The sequence below is a fragment of the Canis aureus genome, chromosome 18, assembly GCF_053574225.1.
Source record: "Canis aureus isolate CA01 chromosome 18, VMU_Caureus_v.1.0, whole genome shotgun sequence".
Classification (NCBI taxonomy): domain Eukaryota; kingdom Metazoa; phylum Chordata; class Mammalia; order Carnivora; family Canidae; genus Canis; species Canis aureus.
In genome coordinates this window covers 25,182,261-25,200,035 of record NC_135628.1, presented here as the reverse complement: position 1 = coordinate 25,200,035, position 17,775 = coordinate 25,182,261, and the positions used below count along the sequence as shown (strand labels likewise).

General features: G+C 45.6%; 1 protein-coding gene across 5 annotated transcripts in view; it reads right to left on the bottom strand.

The window, feature by feature from the left end:
- CDCA7L (cell division cycle associated 7 like) overlaps positions 1-11,065 on the bottom strand; it is a 51,100-nt gene extending 40,035 nt beyond the window's left edge. Inside the window, exon 1 of one of the 5 annotated variants that reach the window (XM_077856564.1) lies at positions 10,918-11,065. In XM_077856564.1, coding sequence (XP_077712690.1) covers positions 10,918-10,941 — 24 coding nt within the window. In that variant the 5' untranslated portion in view covers positions 10,942-11,065. Of the gene's footprint in view, positions 1-10,055; positions 10,077-10,917 lie in introns of those variants that run through there. The other 4 variants (XM_077856566.1, XM_077856563.1, XM_077856562.1 and 1 more) reach the window with 4 other exon arrangements.
- Between the last annotated feature and the right edge of the window lie 6,710 nt (positions 11,066-17,775).

Below are 17,775 nucleotides of genomic sequence, written 5' to 3'. Positions count from 1 at the left end.
AAGTTCTGGACACTGGACTTGGCAATGATTTCTTGTATATGACACCAAAGGCACTACAACCAATAGAAAAAAAAAAACACATAAAGTGGAGCTCAGCAAAATCAGAAACTGTTGTACATCTAAGGACACTATCAAGAAGATTGAAAAGGGGAATCTACAGAATGGGAGAAAATATTTGCAAATCATACATCTGATATAGGATTAATATCCAGAATATATAGAGAACTCCTACAGCTGAACACCAACAGTAAAACCCAATTTAAAAGAGCAACGGACTTAAATAGACATTTCTCCAAAAATAAACAGATGGCCAATAAGCACTTGAAAAGATGCTCAACAACACTAATCATCAGGGAAATGCAAATCAAAACCACAATGAGATACCACTTCACATCCATTGGGAGGCTATTATAAAACAACAACAACAAATTAAGTGACGGTGAATATATGGAGAAATTAGAACCTCTGTGCAGCATTGGTGGGGAGGTGAAACAAAGCAGCTGCAATGGCAAAAATACAGTAGCTCCTCAAAAACTCAAACAGAATTAGCACATAACCCACTAATTCCATTTTAGGTATATGTGCAAAAATATTGAAGCCAGAAATTCAAACAAGTATTTTTATACCAGTGTTTACAATAGCATTATTCACAATAGCCAAAAGGTGGCAACAGCCCAATGGGCATGGATGGATGGATGAACAAAACACGGTATATACATGCAATGCACTGTTATTCAGCCTTAAAAAGGAATGAAATTATGATACACACACACACACATCCCTGAATGGACCTTGAAAACATTAAACTGAGTGAAATAAACAAGACCCAACAGGATAAATACTGATTCCACTTCACGTTGTACCTAGCATAGTCAAATTCATAGACACAGAAATGTAGAACGGTGGTTACCATTGGTGGCGGGATGAGGGGGAGAGGAAAATAGGGATTAGTGTTTAAAGGGTACAGAGTTTCGGTTTAGGATCATGAAAAAGTTCTGGAGATGGACAAAGGTGATGGCTGCACAATAATGTGTACCAAATGCCACCAAATTACATACTTAAAAATTGGTGAAACAGTAAATTATACGTTATGCATATTTTTCCAAAACAAATCGCAAAAAAAATGACCACTGTTATTTCAAAAAGTGATAATGTAAGGAGAAACTTACAGACATGCATATGCAGAGGGCTTAGAAGATTTTTCCAGGTGAGTAAAAGAGGACCTGGAGTTTTGGCAGAGGTCCTGGGACGGAAGTGAGCCAAACCACTTGAGAAGTGCTGGGTGATTTCCTTTTCCAAAAAGGTCAGCAGACAAGAAATATGAAGCCAACATCAAGATTTCCCTGGACTCTGAAAGACTGATTATCAAATTGGACAAGTCTGCTCTCAGTGTTTTTCAACCAGGTACTGTCAGCATTCTGGACAGAACGACTATTACTTCCAGTGGGACTCTCCTGCCTACCACAGGGCACCACTATCCATCCCTGAACACCAAACCCTTAATACAGGAGCACTGGCCTGACCCCATTCACTTAGAATCGAAAAGCAGCCCACATATTTCTACTGCTACCACAATCCCAGCTCACTCGGATGAACAACTGAAACGTGAGAGCCTTTGTGTGTCAGGACATGTCAGGTTATAAAGCAGTAACAATTCCAAGTCTTAAAGGGTTGAGACAAAAAAAGGTTTCTCTCTTGTTCATGACCTGGCATCCTGGGCCAGCCAGGTGAAGCATTCTACACTCTTCCACACTGTCCCCACACAGGCCCTGGGCGGACACCGCTACCAGTATCTGGAAGGCTGGCAGATGCAGCAGCAGAGGGAAGGAGACGTGGCAAATGATGCACTGGCATTTAAAAATTCCACCTGAGGGGAGCCCAGGGGGCTCAGTAGGTTAAGCTTCCGATTCCTGATTTTAGCTCAGGTCCTGATCTCAGGGTTGTGTTGTGAGATGGAGCCCCCCACTGGGCTCTGTGCTGGGCATGGAGCCTGCTTAAGATTCTCTCTCCTTGTCCCTCTGCCTCTCTCCCCCACCCATCTGTCTCTCTTTAAAACAAAACAAAACAGCACCTAGAAGTGACACAGAACGTTTCTTACATCTTATAGGTCAAACCAGGTCCAACAACATTGCCTGTTATGAGGACCAGGAAAATGCATTCCCCTCATACACCCAGAAGGAAAAGGAGAGATCATTTGCACAGACCCCTGACAGCTTCCCAACTAGGACTTAAAAGCACTGTGTGAGCAGGCTATGTCCACGTTCATTACTGAAAGTTACTCGAGAGTGTGTTCTCCTTAGTGGAGTACTACGAGGGTACCACCAGGCGAAGGAGTCCCATGAGGGATGAGCCATGCCCTGTAGGGTGAGACAATGCTCCAATGATTTCAAAGATTTATTTATTCATGAGAGACAGAAAAAGAGAGAGTGAGAAAGAGAGGCAGAGACACAGGCAGAGAGAGAAGCAGGCTCCATGCAGGGAGCCGACATGGGACTCGATCCCGGGTCTCCAGGATCAGGCCCGGGGCTGAAGGCGGGAGCTCAGTTGCTGAGCCACCCAGGCGTCCCATCTCCAACACAATTTCAATGTGCTGCAAGAGATGGGACCATCAGGGAAGTGCAGGAGGGCAACAACCAGGCGGTGAGGGGTACAGGTGAGAGAGGCCGCCTCGTGCCCACAGCTGCAGGGCAGAGTCGGCCTCGAGGAGGCGCGGACAGGTGGGAGCAAGAACCAAGAATGTGGGCAACAGCCAGGCAGGAGGGGCCTGTCCTTCAGGGCAGGCGAGCGCCCCTGGGCTCACTCCAGACCAGCACTGAAGGGACCTTCACGGTGACAGGTCAGTGGGGGAGGATGTGCCTCCCACAGCCCAGGCCTCAGGGCCTGATACAGGGGTCCTCTTGACGCACGCACGTCGGGAAAAGGCTTCTGAACAACCTCTGCAACGGCACGCGTGTGCAGGCTGCTGACACCACTCAGCTCCTGGCTCTGTGCCGCAGGGAACGGACGCGCTCCTGAGTGCGTCCCTTCTTGGGTCCCAGTTACAGCCAAGGAGGAGGACACGCTAGGTGCAATGAAGGGCAATGAAGGGCGTGAGGACTAGGTACCCCCTGCAGGGAGACGCTGAAGCGGGCAGTGTGGACCAACAGCAGGAGGGCCTTTACGTCAGAGGCCCCGGGGCAGGTGCGGGAATGGCTGGACGAAACCCCATTGTCTTCCCTTATTTTAATTTAAAAACTCTCCCAATAACAACAACAACAACAACAAATGCCTGGAACCAATTGTCAGGGGGGGAAAAAAAGGCAAGTGAGAGAAGATGAAGAATAAGCACTAATTTTTTTTTTAAGATTTTATTTATTTATTCATGAGAGACAGAGAGAGAAAGAGAGAGGCAGAGACACAGGCAGAGGGAGAAGCAGGCTCCATGCAGGGAGCCCGATGCGGGACTCGATCCCAGGACCCCGGGATCACGCCCTGAGCCAAAGGCAGATGCTCAACCACTGAGCCACCCAGGTGTCCCAAGAATAAGCACTAATTTTAAAGACACTTTGATTTTTCTTAACTTTCCATGTTAAACCAGTGTTACCAAGAACAAAATAAAGGCACTAGATATTTTGCATTTTAAAAAATACGCTTAGGGATTTATTTCAATATCAACTGAAGTGTTTTTGATTTGTTTTGCTTTTCCCATTTAACTCCCCTCAGACTCGTGGAGTTTTCAATACAAAGATATTATGGAGTGGGGGACTAGGCGGGGAGGTAGCTTTTCTACTTCAGGATTTATTACAGGTATGCTCTCTAAATTTTACACTCAGCAAGCAGTTCTACGCTTCTCAAACTGAGGGACTCAGTACAGCCCGAAGGCTTTCAAGACCATAGATGGGATAGGGGAGGGGGAATGTTTTCCCCCAGGAGAATAATTTTAAAAAACCTTTTTGTGTTAAAATAAATAAAAATATATTATGGAATAGAATGCAAAGTAGGCCTAACTTTCAAAGATAAAACTGGAAACGGATGAAAAAATCCCCCCCGCACTGACAGGGTGGAGCTGCTGCACCTCCGGGCCTCTGGGGCAGGCTGGAACTGGCCTCCGCCATCAGTCCAACAGAAGAATTTGAGAAACCCCACTAAAGGATGTTGCAACCTGTCCTAACTCATACTTCCTCTCGCTACCCAGTGACAGCCATAAACTATCGTGTTTTTTTTTGTTTTTTTTTTTTTTTACAATCCAACAAATATTTAACACCTGCTATATGCCAGGCCCTGCACAGATCAGAATAATTATCATTTTGGCCTGCCACATGATTTAGGGTCACCACCCACTACCTTGGGGTAAATGCTAGGGCCCTCCTAACGGAGAAGTTTTGCCGGCAGACAGCTAAGGCAGTGCCAGGCCAGGCTCTGTGCCAAAAGACCCAGATGCCAGAGCTCAATCACAGATGCAAGGGACTCTCCAGGTACATAGGACCCTCCTGTAAGCAGAGGTTTAAAGATGGGGGAAAGGGGGGGGGGGGTCCCAAACAGCTGTGCTGCTGCTCTGGAGGGCTTGGGGCAACATCAGAGGGGGTCTATGGGAAGGGATCCCTGGACTACACCCAGTGCTGAGGATATCGGTACAACTGGTAGGGCACAAGCCACCTGGGAAGTCGTCACCCACACCCCTGGGCAGCCTGAAAGCATGGGCTTCAGGACTCACAGGGATTTGACATGCTATTTTTCAAGCGTTTTAAGTACAACAGAAAGTGCATATAGCTTAAGCGCACAGCCTGGTAAAGTTTTACAAACGGCACGAACCCATTATAACCAGCACCCAGATCCAGAGATACATTCTTCTTAGCTCTCAGAAACCCCATATTATGAACCTACTGTTTTACCTTTAGACATCCAACCTTCGATGAACACGTATTTTCAGACATCTAAGAGATGCTTTATAGTTGAAATAAGCAATACAAAAGAAGGCAAAACAAAGTGATTCAGTGCCATACAGGAGAGGAGCTAAGAGCAGGCTATCTCTGCCCTTCCACATCCACGTGACCAACTTGCAAAATTCCAGGACAGCCCAATCCACAGGCACTGCATCCGTTAGCACGTGCTTGCATCTGCTCATTTCCTAGATGCTAAAGAACACACCTCTAAGACTACTCTCCACATTCCCTTAAACTAAAAATACACTGCCAGGTGCTCTAATTTAAGGAATAAAACAATGTTTTAGTCCAGTTATCATGAGCCCGGGTTCTACCCTGAGCCAACACTCCTCTTAGCTAACACAGCACAATACAGGAGAAAAAACATCCATCAGAGACTCCCATCCACTGCAAAGTAGGCACATTCCTTTCGGGAGATAGTTAAATACATGATAATTAAAAACAGCCTGGACTCCAACACGAGGCACGTACCACCACAAGACATTTATTGTAAAGTTCCTTCTAATAAAGTCTTTCTAATAAAGCAAAAATTTTTCAACAGTATATAAAACACTTACCCTTCAGTGAAATGCTGCAGTCATTAAAAATGAAAACCATGAACTCTGAGCTACCCAGAAATGGCACGGACAGTGCTAAAGACAGCAGAATTCTAACTGCCATCATACTGCAAAATTAGGCAAAAAACGGTAACTAAACACAAGCAAACACTGGATGGGAAAGATCTAGAAAATGACACCCAGAGAGTAGGGGAGGTAGGGCACTAGTGCCAACTATTTTATTTCAGCTTCTATGAACAGTATTCTAGTACTTGTACAATACAAAATTCATCTATATATCATTGCTATGTAAAAGCTTTCTGGATCTTATTCATATTCCCATGCTGGCTTTTACACAGTATCAAAAGAAGCCTGTCCAAAGACTAATCTGGTCAGTGTCTAAAAAGAACCAGAACCAGGGATCCCTGGGTGGCGCAGCAGTTTGGCGCCTGCCTTTGACCCAGGGCGCGATCCTGGAGACCCGGGATCGAATCCCACGTCGGGCTCCCGGTGCATGGAGCCTGCTTCTCTGCCTGTCTCTCTGCCTCTCTCTCTCTCTGTGTGACTATCATAAGTAAATAAAAATTAAAAAAAAAAAAAAAAAAAAGAACCAGAACCAGCTGCTATTAATGCTCAGCCCTTCTAGCTAAAGGGAGGAGCAAAGGTATTATGAGAAAATCCCAGAGTGCTAACAACCCCTTATATTTAAATAATACATTATACTTAGCATGTCCTGGATTAATTCATTGATTTTTTTTTTATTTATTCATAGAGACTCAGAGACACACAGAGAGAGAGAGAGAGAGAGAGGCAGAGACAGGCTCCATGCAGGGAGCCCAACAGGGGACTCAATCCCCGGTCTCCAGGATCACGCCCTAGACTGAAGGTGGAGCTAAACCGCCGAGCACCGGGGCTGCCCGCCCTGGATTAATTCAATGGCACTAGAAGGTGGACAGAGATTTCAATCCTCCTAACGCTACTTCAGTGAAGTGACTGCCCAACCTTGCCAACTTGCAAAATTGTGCCTTGCCGAGATCTCGTGAGTCCAGTGGCAAGTCAGGCATTGGCTCTGAAGACAAAATCCTGGCTCAGCCCCTTCCTGGCTGGGTTGCCCAGAGCAAATCACTCTAGTTCACCTTATCTTTAAAACAGAGTTAATACAAGACACTTCAGAACTACAGCGAGGATCAAATCTGATAAAAGGAAAGGATAGTTTCCATGGGGGGCAGGGGGGTGGCTCTTAAGGTCTTCTCCCATTCCCCAAACCCCAAGGACTTGTAGGCCTCCATAGCACAGCAGAAGCCAGCTGAGTTCCAGCAAAGGCAGAAGAGGCAAGGAGTTCCAGAATGACTGTAATATCCAGCACACAGAAAGTGCTCAAAGGACACCTGACAAACAGACTAGCCCAGTCAGGGAGCCCCTCTGTCATCAGCTGGCGATTATGAAGAAGCACAGGCAGGAGGCCATCAGCTGTCTACACCCGAACTCTGGCCCCTCTAACCTTGAGACTCCACCGGGTATTTTTGCACCGAATACAGAAGGTAGCATTTACCACCGTGGAAGACCAAGTATTCTGCGTGTCTATCTTCAGCTATATTTACCAAATATGCCTCTGCGTGGTCCTATTTAAAAACATTCAGAGAGAAAACAAACTGATGGTTACCGGAGGGAAGCTGGGGGAAGAATGGATCAAAGAGGTGACGGGGATTAAGAGCGCACATCTCATGATGAGCTCTGACTGATGTACGTACAGACACTGTTGGTTCCCTATACTGTACACCTGAAACTAATAAACACTGTTAATGATACAGGATTTAAAATTAAAAACTTCAAGTAAAATAAATAAAGCATTCAGAAACCACTGCTTTCCAAAAAGAAAATAAAATGATCCTACTAATATTTTCTTATCTCTATCCCTCCTCCATCAGCCTCTGTCAATCCCACGTTGGTGAATAAAGCTAGGTCTTTTATGAAACAAAATCGTATCTTGGAGGTAAAAATTCTAAACTGTAGCTCAGAGAAAGTGCTGATGGGTAAAGCAGAACTCGCAAGAACAGTTTAAAATGAACACGCCTGTTCCATTTGAATGGCTTTTTTGACCTTTTTCATTAGTTTACTGTAATAGTCATAAAGTGTTTTTTTTTTTAAAGATTTTATTTATTTATTCATGAGAGACACAGAAAGAGGCAGGCAGAGACATAGGCAGAGGGAGAAGCAGGCTCCATGCAGGGAGCCTGATGTGGGACTCGATCCTGGGTCTCCAGGATCACGCCCTGGGCTGAAGGCAGACGCTCCACCGCTGAGCCACCCAGGCATCCCGATAAAGTGGTTTTTAAGTCATACAATTATCTCACGGATTTTTGTCCTGCGTACCTGCCCAGATCAGAATTGCTGTGATCTCTGAAATTTCTCATTACTCAGAATTCAGTTCTTCTATGGATGCGATTGTCAGAAATACATCAAACCCACCACCCACCAGTCTTTTTTAAATATGGGGACATTAAAATGGCAAATTATTGTGCTGTCCTTCCAAGAAGTCACACACACCACCACCACCACCACCACCACCACCCCCGGCCTGCCCAAGCAGCTTCTGAGGCTCTGGACACAGACATGAAGTCAGAGAACCAGAGAGTATACTCTGTAGCTATGAGGACCATACCAGACAAATTCCTCTTTACCACTTCAATCCCAAACTCCATGCTTATTCCTGAAACAGTTTAGCCTCATTTCCTTCTAAGAGTCCAACGTGCACCCTAGAGCAAGAACGGTTTAGTAAAAGGGTAACACCGACATCCAGGACTTTCTGATTCCTCTGCTAGGAAGCTGAAGCAGTCTGATCCTCCAGCAATTCTAAGCTGCACGGCCGAGAGCTCTCAGAAGGGGACCAAACCCTCGCCTTCATGGGGTATTAATCTTACCCTTGCACAAAAAGGCACAAAGACAACAGTGGTCAGCCCAACAAGGTCTACACCCACAGGAGGTGTGGTCCCACACAGCTGGACATCAAATCCAAGACGCTGGGGTTGGGGGGAGGGAGGGTTGCAAAAAAGCAGAAGCTAGAAAGGACTTCAGTTTAAAACACGGTCTTCCCCTAACATGGGGCCTAAGCTGCTTTGCTGGAACCGGTTCCGGCTGTGCCCCTTCCGAGGGATGGAAATTATATTTAGTATATGTGTGAGACTAAAAGCCACTGTGCACTAATGCCGCTTCAGGCGGTGCATCACACTGCTTTATTCATAAGGCCGGGGTACAGGGTAGAACCACATGAATTTAACATCTTGCTGTGCCTGAAACGTTCATTAAGTGCTGTTATTTGCAGTCACCTGCCCACCCCATTGAACCTCTCCACTAATTTAAAGAGACTATAATCTGCTCACATTTAAATTATGATGAACAGGAACATTTCCACTGGAAAAATCATCACGCATCTTAATTTGTGCTGTCAATTAGGTCTTTGGAAAGGGGGGGGGCGACCTGATCATCTTACATACAGTAATTTGCCCTAATTGGTGTATAATGGGACAGATATAATTTGCGGATTACCCCCACCCGGTAAATAGTTTATTTAACGTTTTAGAGGTACCAAAAATTAGCCTTATTATTTGAAGGTAAAACGTTCACTCCCGACGACACATTCCGGGACATTTTAAATCTAAACATGAACTGTGTAGTTAAGTGGTGGAAGTACAGGTGGAGCAGAACAACAGGTTTCCAGCTCATGTTCTCAAGAAACATTTTTTTTTTTTTTTTTTTTTTTTTTATTTATGATAGTCACAGAGAGAGAGAGAGGCGCAGAGACACAGGCAGAGGGAGAAGCAGGCTCCATGCACCGGGAGCCTGATGTGGGATTCGATCCCGGGTCTCCAGGATCACGCCCTGGGCCAAAGGCAGGCACCAAACCGCTGCGCCACCCAGGGATCCCCTCAAGAAACATTTTCGGATGAAACTCACATGGGCCGCAAGGCTCCTTGCAGAAAGGGTTAAGTCCTAGAGAAACCCAAGCCTCCCAGAAGCAGAGGAGGCTAAACCTATATGGTCAAGGTCAGTGGAAAATAAAACAAAAAACTAAGCCTGTCTCAAGGTCCTTCTTATTCTTACTCTTGTTGTTTTTTTTTTTTTTTTTTCCTTGCTTTTAAATACCTCCCTTCATTTGGGGAAAATGAAAAATAGTACTCTCTCAACATGCACAACAATTTTTTCTCAAATGTCTACTTTCAGGAGGCCTTTAGGATATCACTCAATAGCCAAAGCGACCACGGGTGGCTCTGCTTTCATCTGCGCCGGGACCCAGGCAGGTGACAGCGGCCCGAGCTTAGGCACCACTGACTCGCGGGGTCGCTTCTGGGTCGCTTCGCTCTCCCAAGGCCAACGCCCGGATCGGATCCCCGCCTCCAAGGCCCAGCACCCAGGTGGAGAAGAGGTGAAGCACCAGTCCAAGATAAAGTGCAAGCGGTGAGTCAAAGGCACTCACAAACACAAGGGGGGGGGGGGAACCCAACCGTCACACAAAGCCTCTCGGGCTCCCACAAGTTGCTTCCTTCCCCCTCTAAAAGTTTTATTTTTAGTCCATTTGAAAAAACTTGGTACTGCTTACCTCTGAAGATACTAGGTACGTTCGTTACTAGAAAGTAAGGAAAAGCTCTTTTAAGAAGTAAAACAGAAAACTGAAGTCACGTCCCCATTCCCACCGCCCACTGGAACAGGGGGGACGGGGATGGAGGGGGGGGGGCTTCTCTCAAGTGTTTGTTAACGAGACTTTAAAAACCTAGTTAGAACCATAAAGCGTAATCGGGGTCCCGCTGTGTTTACGGTTTGTGATCTCGGGTTTTTTCTTTTCTTTCTTTTTTTTTTTTTTGCTTTTTTTTGTTTTTTAACTTGGTCTCATGACGTTGCCATCTCCCCCTCCCAAAGGGTTACAAATCCCTTGCAAAACATAAAAGCTCTAGAACAAATACAAGAGCAATTCCTTGTAAATTACACTCCATCATCCAAGTTGAACTGGACTCCCGGACTCCCGACTTTTTTTTTTTAGAAAAATATCACACTTTTCTGAAACTTCCTGATCTCTGTGCCAATCCCCGGAGAAAGCAGGGGGCGCGCACCAGAAGGGCTCCGCGCACCCCCCGGGCTCCAGGCCGGGTCCACCCGGTGCAGACGCAGGCTCCACGCCCCCGCCGCCTCCCGCCCGCGCTTCCCACGAAACGCGGCCACCCCCGCGGGGCTCGCGGCCCCCGCCCCCGCCCCGGCCCCCACCCCGGCCCCCACCCGGGGCGGAGGCGACGCCCAGGCTCCCCAGCCCCGCGGGCGCACCGAGACCCAGGGCGCACACCTGCGGGGCGCGGCCGGCCAGGTCCACAGCGCGGCGGCCGAGGGCCACGTTTCCAGCGCGGGCGGGGGAGGGGGAGGAGGCCCGGGCGCAAGGGCGCAGGCGGGCCGGGCTGCGGCGGGGCCCTCACCTGGGAGCGGGACGCCAGCTCCATTCTTCCCACCCGCGCTGCGGCCTCCTCCGAGCACGCGGCCCCGGGAACGCGGCTCGCCACGGGCCCGGCGCACGCAGAAGCCCCGCGGCCGCGCAGCCCGCGCGCTGCGCCCGAGCTCCGGCGGGCCGGGGGAGGGGCGCACTCGGCGCCCGGGCCGGGGGGGAGCGCGCCGCGCCGCCCACTCGGCGCCGCGGCCCCGGGCTGCGAGCCTCGGGGCTCCGACCGAACTCCGCGGCCGGTGAACTCCGCCGCGCCCGCGGCGTGACACGGGGGCTGCGGGGGGGCGCGGCCCGGGGCGGCGGCCAGCGCGGGGGCGCCGGGCTCCCCCCCTGCAGCGGAGGGAGGGAGTGGAGCGGTCCGGCCGGGCTGCGCGCGGGAGAAGCGAGGGGGCAGTCCCGGCGCAGCCTCCAGCTGGCACGCCCGGCTCCGCGCGCCGGATATTTGCAGGGCTCATTCCAGGTCCTGCCCTGCAGCAGCGCCAGCCTCTGCGGCAGGCGGAGTGTCTGCTCCAGGAACGCAGTTTAGAGCTTAACTTCGGGGAGCTCGTTTGGCTTCGCTGTTGTAAAGGGGCGGGGTCCTGCTGCCTCCCAAAACCGTCGCTACGGGGTTTCGCCCTTTGCAAAGCAAGCCCTTTAGCAAGGCCCTGGGGTTGGGGCGCTGCACAATTCCCTCGGACTTTAGAAAGCCTCTGCCATGCCTTGATACGTGTAGGCCTACGGCCCCACTAGACAGAGAGTTCTAGAGGTGAGGAATTGGCTGAGCAACGGCTATGCATCAGTTATGCGTCAACTGTGTTGAACCCAAGATTGAACAAAAAACAGGAGCCCTGCTCTGTTGGAGCTTACAGTCAGGGAGCCCGCCGCCAGCACGATGATATGTGTTAATAATGATGCAAGCAAACGTAATAATGATGTAACAGTTAACGAGTCAACCATTCAGATACCGTTAATGTGAGAAGTTCATGTATAATGACGCAAATAAATGTAAACTGGGAGCTGTGATAGATGCCACAAGGGAAAAGGTAAGTGGTACTACAGTGGTTTAAAATAGGGAGACTTAACTTGGCACAGGTCAGGGAGGACTTCTTGAAGTGCAGGTAGGAAGACAGAAGAATTAAGTGACTGGAGATTGCGGAAGGCTCCAAGTAGGTATTGGTGGAGGGAGGTAGATGAAGTGGGCCTGAAATAATAGCAGGTGTGCGGGGCGGCGTGGAAAGCCTGTTGAGCACTGTGGTCAGGAGTTCAGAGTGGAAACCTCTGTACCATGAGACATTTCGGCAGCCCTCCCTGGTGATGACACTTAGGTTTTTTTGGTTGAAGCAGTGAATCAAGTTGGCCAAACATTTGCCCAAGCTTGAGGAGAAAACATCTGGGAACTGCCCTTCCTACTTTCATTGGTTCAGCAAACATGTGTTATGTGCTCCTCATGTTCCAGACTGTGCGGGAAGAATGATCAATAAAACAGGGTATGGGGATCCCTGGGTGGCCCAGCGGTTTAGCGCCTGCCTTTGGCCCAGGGCGCGATCCTGGAGTCACGGGATCGAGTCCCACGTCAGGCTGCCGGCATGGAGCCTGCTTCTCCCTCTGCCTGTGTCTCTGCCTCTCTCTCTCTCTCTTTCATAAATAAATAAATAAATCTTTAAAAAAATAAATAAAAAAATAAAACAGGGTATGATTTTTTTTTAAATGTTTTGTTTTCTTTTTATTGGGTCATGCAAACGATTCATTATAGCCACTTTCATTTTATTATGGTTTAGAAATTTCCTTCATTATCTCCTTGAATCTTCCCAGTGTTCTTCCAGGTTCTTATTACCCACATTTTTTAAACATGGAGACAGGATCTAAGAAGCTACATTAAGAGAAAGATCCCTGTCCCCCTGCTAGTAAATAACAACTGCAGATTGCCAAACTGGAAAACATTCCTTATGCCTCCAAATTCAACATTGTCTCCATTCTTCTTTACCTTTTGGGTGCTGGGAAACTCAAGAGTGAAATTTATTACATTAGAACTTTGGCGGGGGGGGGGGGGGTATATTTGCTTCACTGTGAACCAGTGATCTTATTTTCACTTCCTTTCATTGTAGGATGCATCAAATCCCTTTTGCAAAAGGGATTGTAAAATTGAAATAGGTCAGGTTTTTGCAAAGCACCTGGAGTAACTGAGTTCTTATTTAGAAACCTGTATGTAGTTGAGCCTTCTTGCTTTAGGAATTTGCTGTAACTAGTCCTAAATCTTCACATGGCAACCTCGAATCTCTCTTTGTCTGGCAAAGCCCAGGCACACGAATAGTACTTAGAAATTGATTCTGTAGTGGTGTGTTTTGTTGTTAGATTTTGGTTCCATTCCATTTACAGTTGACCCTTGAACAACATGGAGGTGAGGAGTGCCAACCTCCAGCACAGTCAAAAATCCAGGTTGAGCTTTTGACTCCCCCAAAGAATGCAAGAATGAGTATCCCTTCCCAGAAGCAATAGTATACATATTGCAACAGAGGGAAAAGAGATGTCATATTTGCAGAATTTCTTTAAGAATCTGTCTAGAAATCTATGCTTGCTTGCTTTTTAAATGTTTCTATGAGATTAAGCTTAGTCCATAGTACCTTCAAGAAGATAAGAAATGTGTGATTAAATGCTACCACACATGCTTCAAATGACATGAAATAGTTGTGATTGTTAATCAGCCCTGGTCCACAACTTTTTCTCTGTAAAATGAGTCCAAACATTTCACCTCTGCTCTTTAGTAGTATCTCTGCCCTTCCCACAGAGCTCAGCTCTGGGCAAATCCTCAGCACACCCCTTATAACAGAGAAGTGTGCCAGTTTGGTATTCTAGACGCCCAGCGAAGAATCCACCTTTGGCAGAGGAGTGGAAGCAATGTGGGCAATATCTGAATACGACTTAGCATTATATTTGATCATGAATAAATGAACTGATAATTACATAAGATAACACCCCCACTTGTTTTCTCTCTCTCTTGGTATCTTGAAACTTCCATCTCACTGAGATTAGATAAGACCTCACCTAGAAGGGAAGACATCACTAAATTTGCGACACTCAGAGGTAACATCTTCAAATTGTTGCAGAATAAAAGATCTAAAATCAAGTCTCTTGTGGCAAAATCATCATCTAACAGAAACTGGGTGCCGTTCTGGAAAGTTTTCTCTAATTACAAGCTGGTATTCTATCTTCCTGACTTGGCTTGTCAAGATACTGCTGTCACAGCCACTTTAAATGCATTCTGATAATAACCACTTGAATGGCTAAGGAGAAAAAGGCATGAACTACCAATAATCGATGCCATCATGTATTGGGTGCAGAAGAGTACATATCATGATGAAACTGTAATGCCCAGGGTTCAACCAAAAAGCCAATAGTAGTAATGGTATCAGTAACAGCAGCTGACTAAATGAGCCCTGGCTCGGCACCAAACCCTGGACTGAGTTCATCTTTGCAAGCATTCTCTCATTTAATCTTTCAACTGTGACAGTTACCCATCTGCTCTCAAAAATAGTGCTGGGAAAATAAATGAAAAAATATTTTCAAAGCATTTGAGATTTCTTAGAGATGCTATATAAACTCAAAATCTGATTAATGCAATCCATATTTCATAGGGCTTTTGGAAAATATTAAGAATTTAGTCTATGAACATAAAATATGATTATAACAAGGTATTGACAATAAAGGGATGAAAATGAAAACATTATTTTTTAAATTTTTTTAAAAGATTATTTATTTATTTATTCATGAGAGACAGAGAGAGGCAGAGGGAGAAGCAGGCTCCCTGCGAGGAGCCTGATGGAGAACTGGATCCTGGAACCCCAGGATCATGCCCTGAGCTGAACGCAGATGCTCAACCACTGAGCCACCCAGGCGACCCTTTTTTTTTCTTTTTTAAAGATTTTTCATTGAAAACAGATTATTCAAAGCCCTTACTTTTCTAAGAACTTAATGTATTATCAAAAGAAACAGTAATGATCCATTTCTAATTAGTAGTACCAACAAAAGTATTGCGGTATGCAGTTTTTAAAGAACTAAGGGGTTTCACAATAGATTATATGTGCAGAATTATTTTATTTTTTAAAATATTTTATTTATTTATTTGAGATACACAGAAAGCCAGAGAGAGAGGGAGAGAGACTCTGAAGCAGACTCCACGTTGAGTACAGACAGAGCCTGATCCTGACTTGGGGCTCGACCTCACCACTGTGAAATGATGACCTCAGTTGAAACCAAGAGTCAGCTGTATAACTGACTGAGCCACCCAGACGCCCCTGTGTCACATTATTTTAAAGTAAACTAAAAAAATACATAAAAAATAAACTATAAGATATCAACATAAAGAGTTCAGAAAGAAGTATATCTGTAAAACATAACTTTTAATTACTTCTTAAGTGACTAAAAGTCCTAAAACATTTCATGAGTTTGGTAGTGAAATGCAGAATATTTTTTAAACAGAGTTTGAATTTCTGTTTTGTCAAAGCTAAAACACCAACTACCTAGTATTTCAGAAAAGAATTTCAAAGTGTCACTATTCATTACAATATTAAGGAAATTTTATTGCTTTAGCTAAAGCCCATAATCTCAATTACTTGTTAGCCCTATTTTGTATACGGCAAGCAATAATAGGAAATGTTGCATAATGAAATGGAAAATTTGGAAAAAAAAAAAAAAAAAAGAAAATTTGGGATCAGAAAAGTAAAATTTCTCTAAACAGTTGGCTCTACAAATATTTTGTATTAATTCTATATATGCATTTTTTAATAACACAGTTTTCCACACTTTGTAGAATTTCCAAAGTTATTATAGATTTCTTTACTTGGAATAATCAAATCACCTTTGCTATAGAAAATCCACAGACTTGGGCAATTATGGGTTCATTTATTGTTCATCTATTCCCTTAAGCCTCCAGGTGATTTTGTGAGCATGGATGTTGGACAACTATTGCCCTCGTCTAACTCAGTGTTTTGCAAAGTGGGATCCTCCGCCCAAGCATCACTTGGTAAAAAAAATAAAATAAAATAAAAAAAATTCAAATTCTTGGGCCCCACCCCAAACCTACTGAATTGGAAACTCTGGTGGGGGAGTTCAGCAATCTGGGTTTTAATCACTATCCAGGTGATTCTGATTTTTGCTTAAAACCACTGTGGTTGTCCTCCAAGGTCTACTGTTCACCAGCTGGGTTACCTAGGGACTAATCACCGAGCTTCATCTTTCTCATCTGTAAAATGGGGACATGCATACCTGCCCAATCCATGCAACACTATTTCTACAAAGAGGAACGTGTAGTATCAGATGTGATTGTATTTTGAGAAGGCTAGAGTGGTGGACACTTGTAAAGTGGTATTAATAGTAATAATCTTTTCATTTATTAAACACCACATTCCAGGAACCGTGTACACATGATTGCACTCAGTTACCACCAGTAACACGTGATATACGTAAGAGAATCCTCATTTCTCAGGTGAGGAAACTGATGTTGCGAGGGTTTAAGAAACTTGCTTGTGGTGACCCGGCAGAGGCAAGAGAGAACCCAGATGGATCCTACCACAAAGGGATACTCTCACTTTTTACTTTGATTCAGGTTGCTTGAGGGTGGGGAGAGAAATTTAACCTTTAATTTAAAAAAATGAGAACAAAGTTCCTTATGTACTATCATTGCAACCTACTTATTTACTGTCCTTAGAATTCTATCATCTTCTCCTTCCTTGTTTCTGAAAGTACTTCTCCTTCTACAGAGCACATTTAGCAGGTGTCTGCATTCTTTTCAAGAGTCTCCCCCCTCACCCCTGCCTCCCGACCCCACAACACATACTGTATCATCTCTCTTTTCCAAAATCTACACATGGTCTGGACTCCCATGTGGCTAAACTGAGATAAGATTACTCCCAGCTGATAATCTGATCACCATGTCTTCTACAGCTTTGGGCTCTGACTTTGCTTATCACGTCTGGATTTGTTTATAGCTTTTGAGTCCAAATGAGCTCCTGACCTTGCTAACTGTAGCCCAGTACCAGGAAATTTCTGACAGTGTAAAACTCAAGGTCTCATCTTAAGACTATGTAATGAAACCCATAACCATAAATTCCAAGGTGGGCTCCGGAAACAGAATTCAACAGGACTTGGGCATTTCTGACTGTTATTTCCAAAGCAAGTCATATCTGTATATGAAATATGGACTAGAAGTCATATACTGGGAAAGCATGTTCAACGTGGCTTATTACAGAATGTCATTTTGCACCCACAGCCTTAGCACACTCCTCTCAAACAGGAGGTGGACTGTTTCAAACCATGTCCAAGTAAACTGAAATGTTACGTATTCAGTCTTTCTGTTTTCTTAGAAAAACAACATAACAGCTCCCCTGCCTCCTTCCTAGAATTGCTCCCACTCCAATTTCCTCATCACTTTCTTTCCAAACACTCTAAAACTGTCAAGCATTTTATATATACCAGAGCTTGCAGTTCTCTATAGAACCCAGGAAAGGCCGAGGATTCCTTCCAGGAGAAGTTTCTGCCACTGTTCAAAAAAGCTGGGGTAGGGATCTCTGGGTGGCGCAGCGGTTTGGCACCTGCCTTTGGCCCAGGGCGCGATCCTGGAGACCCGGGATCGAATCCCACATCGGGCTCCCGGTGCATGGAGCCTGCTTCTCCCTCTGCCTGCGTCTCTGCCTCTCTCTCTCTCCTCTCTGTGCATTCTCATAAATAAATAAAATCTTTAAAAAAAAAAAAAAAGAAAGAAAAGCTGGGGTATGTGATGACCCAGACGGAATCTATTACACCTGAAAAATTGAAACATGCTTTCCAAAACAGGAGGAAAAGCAAAACAATCAAACAGAAA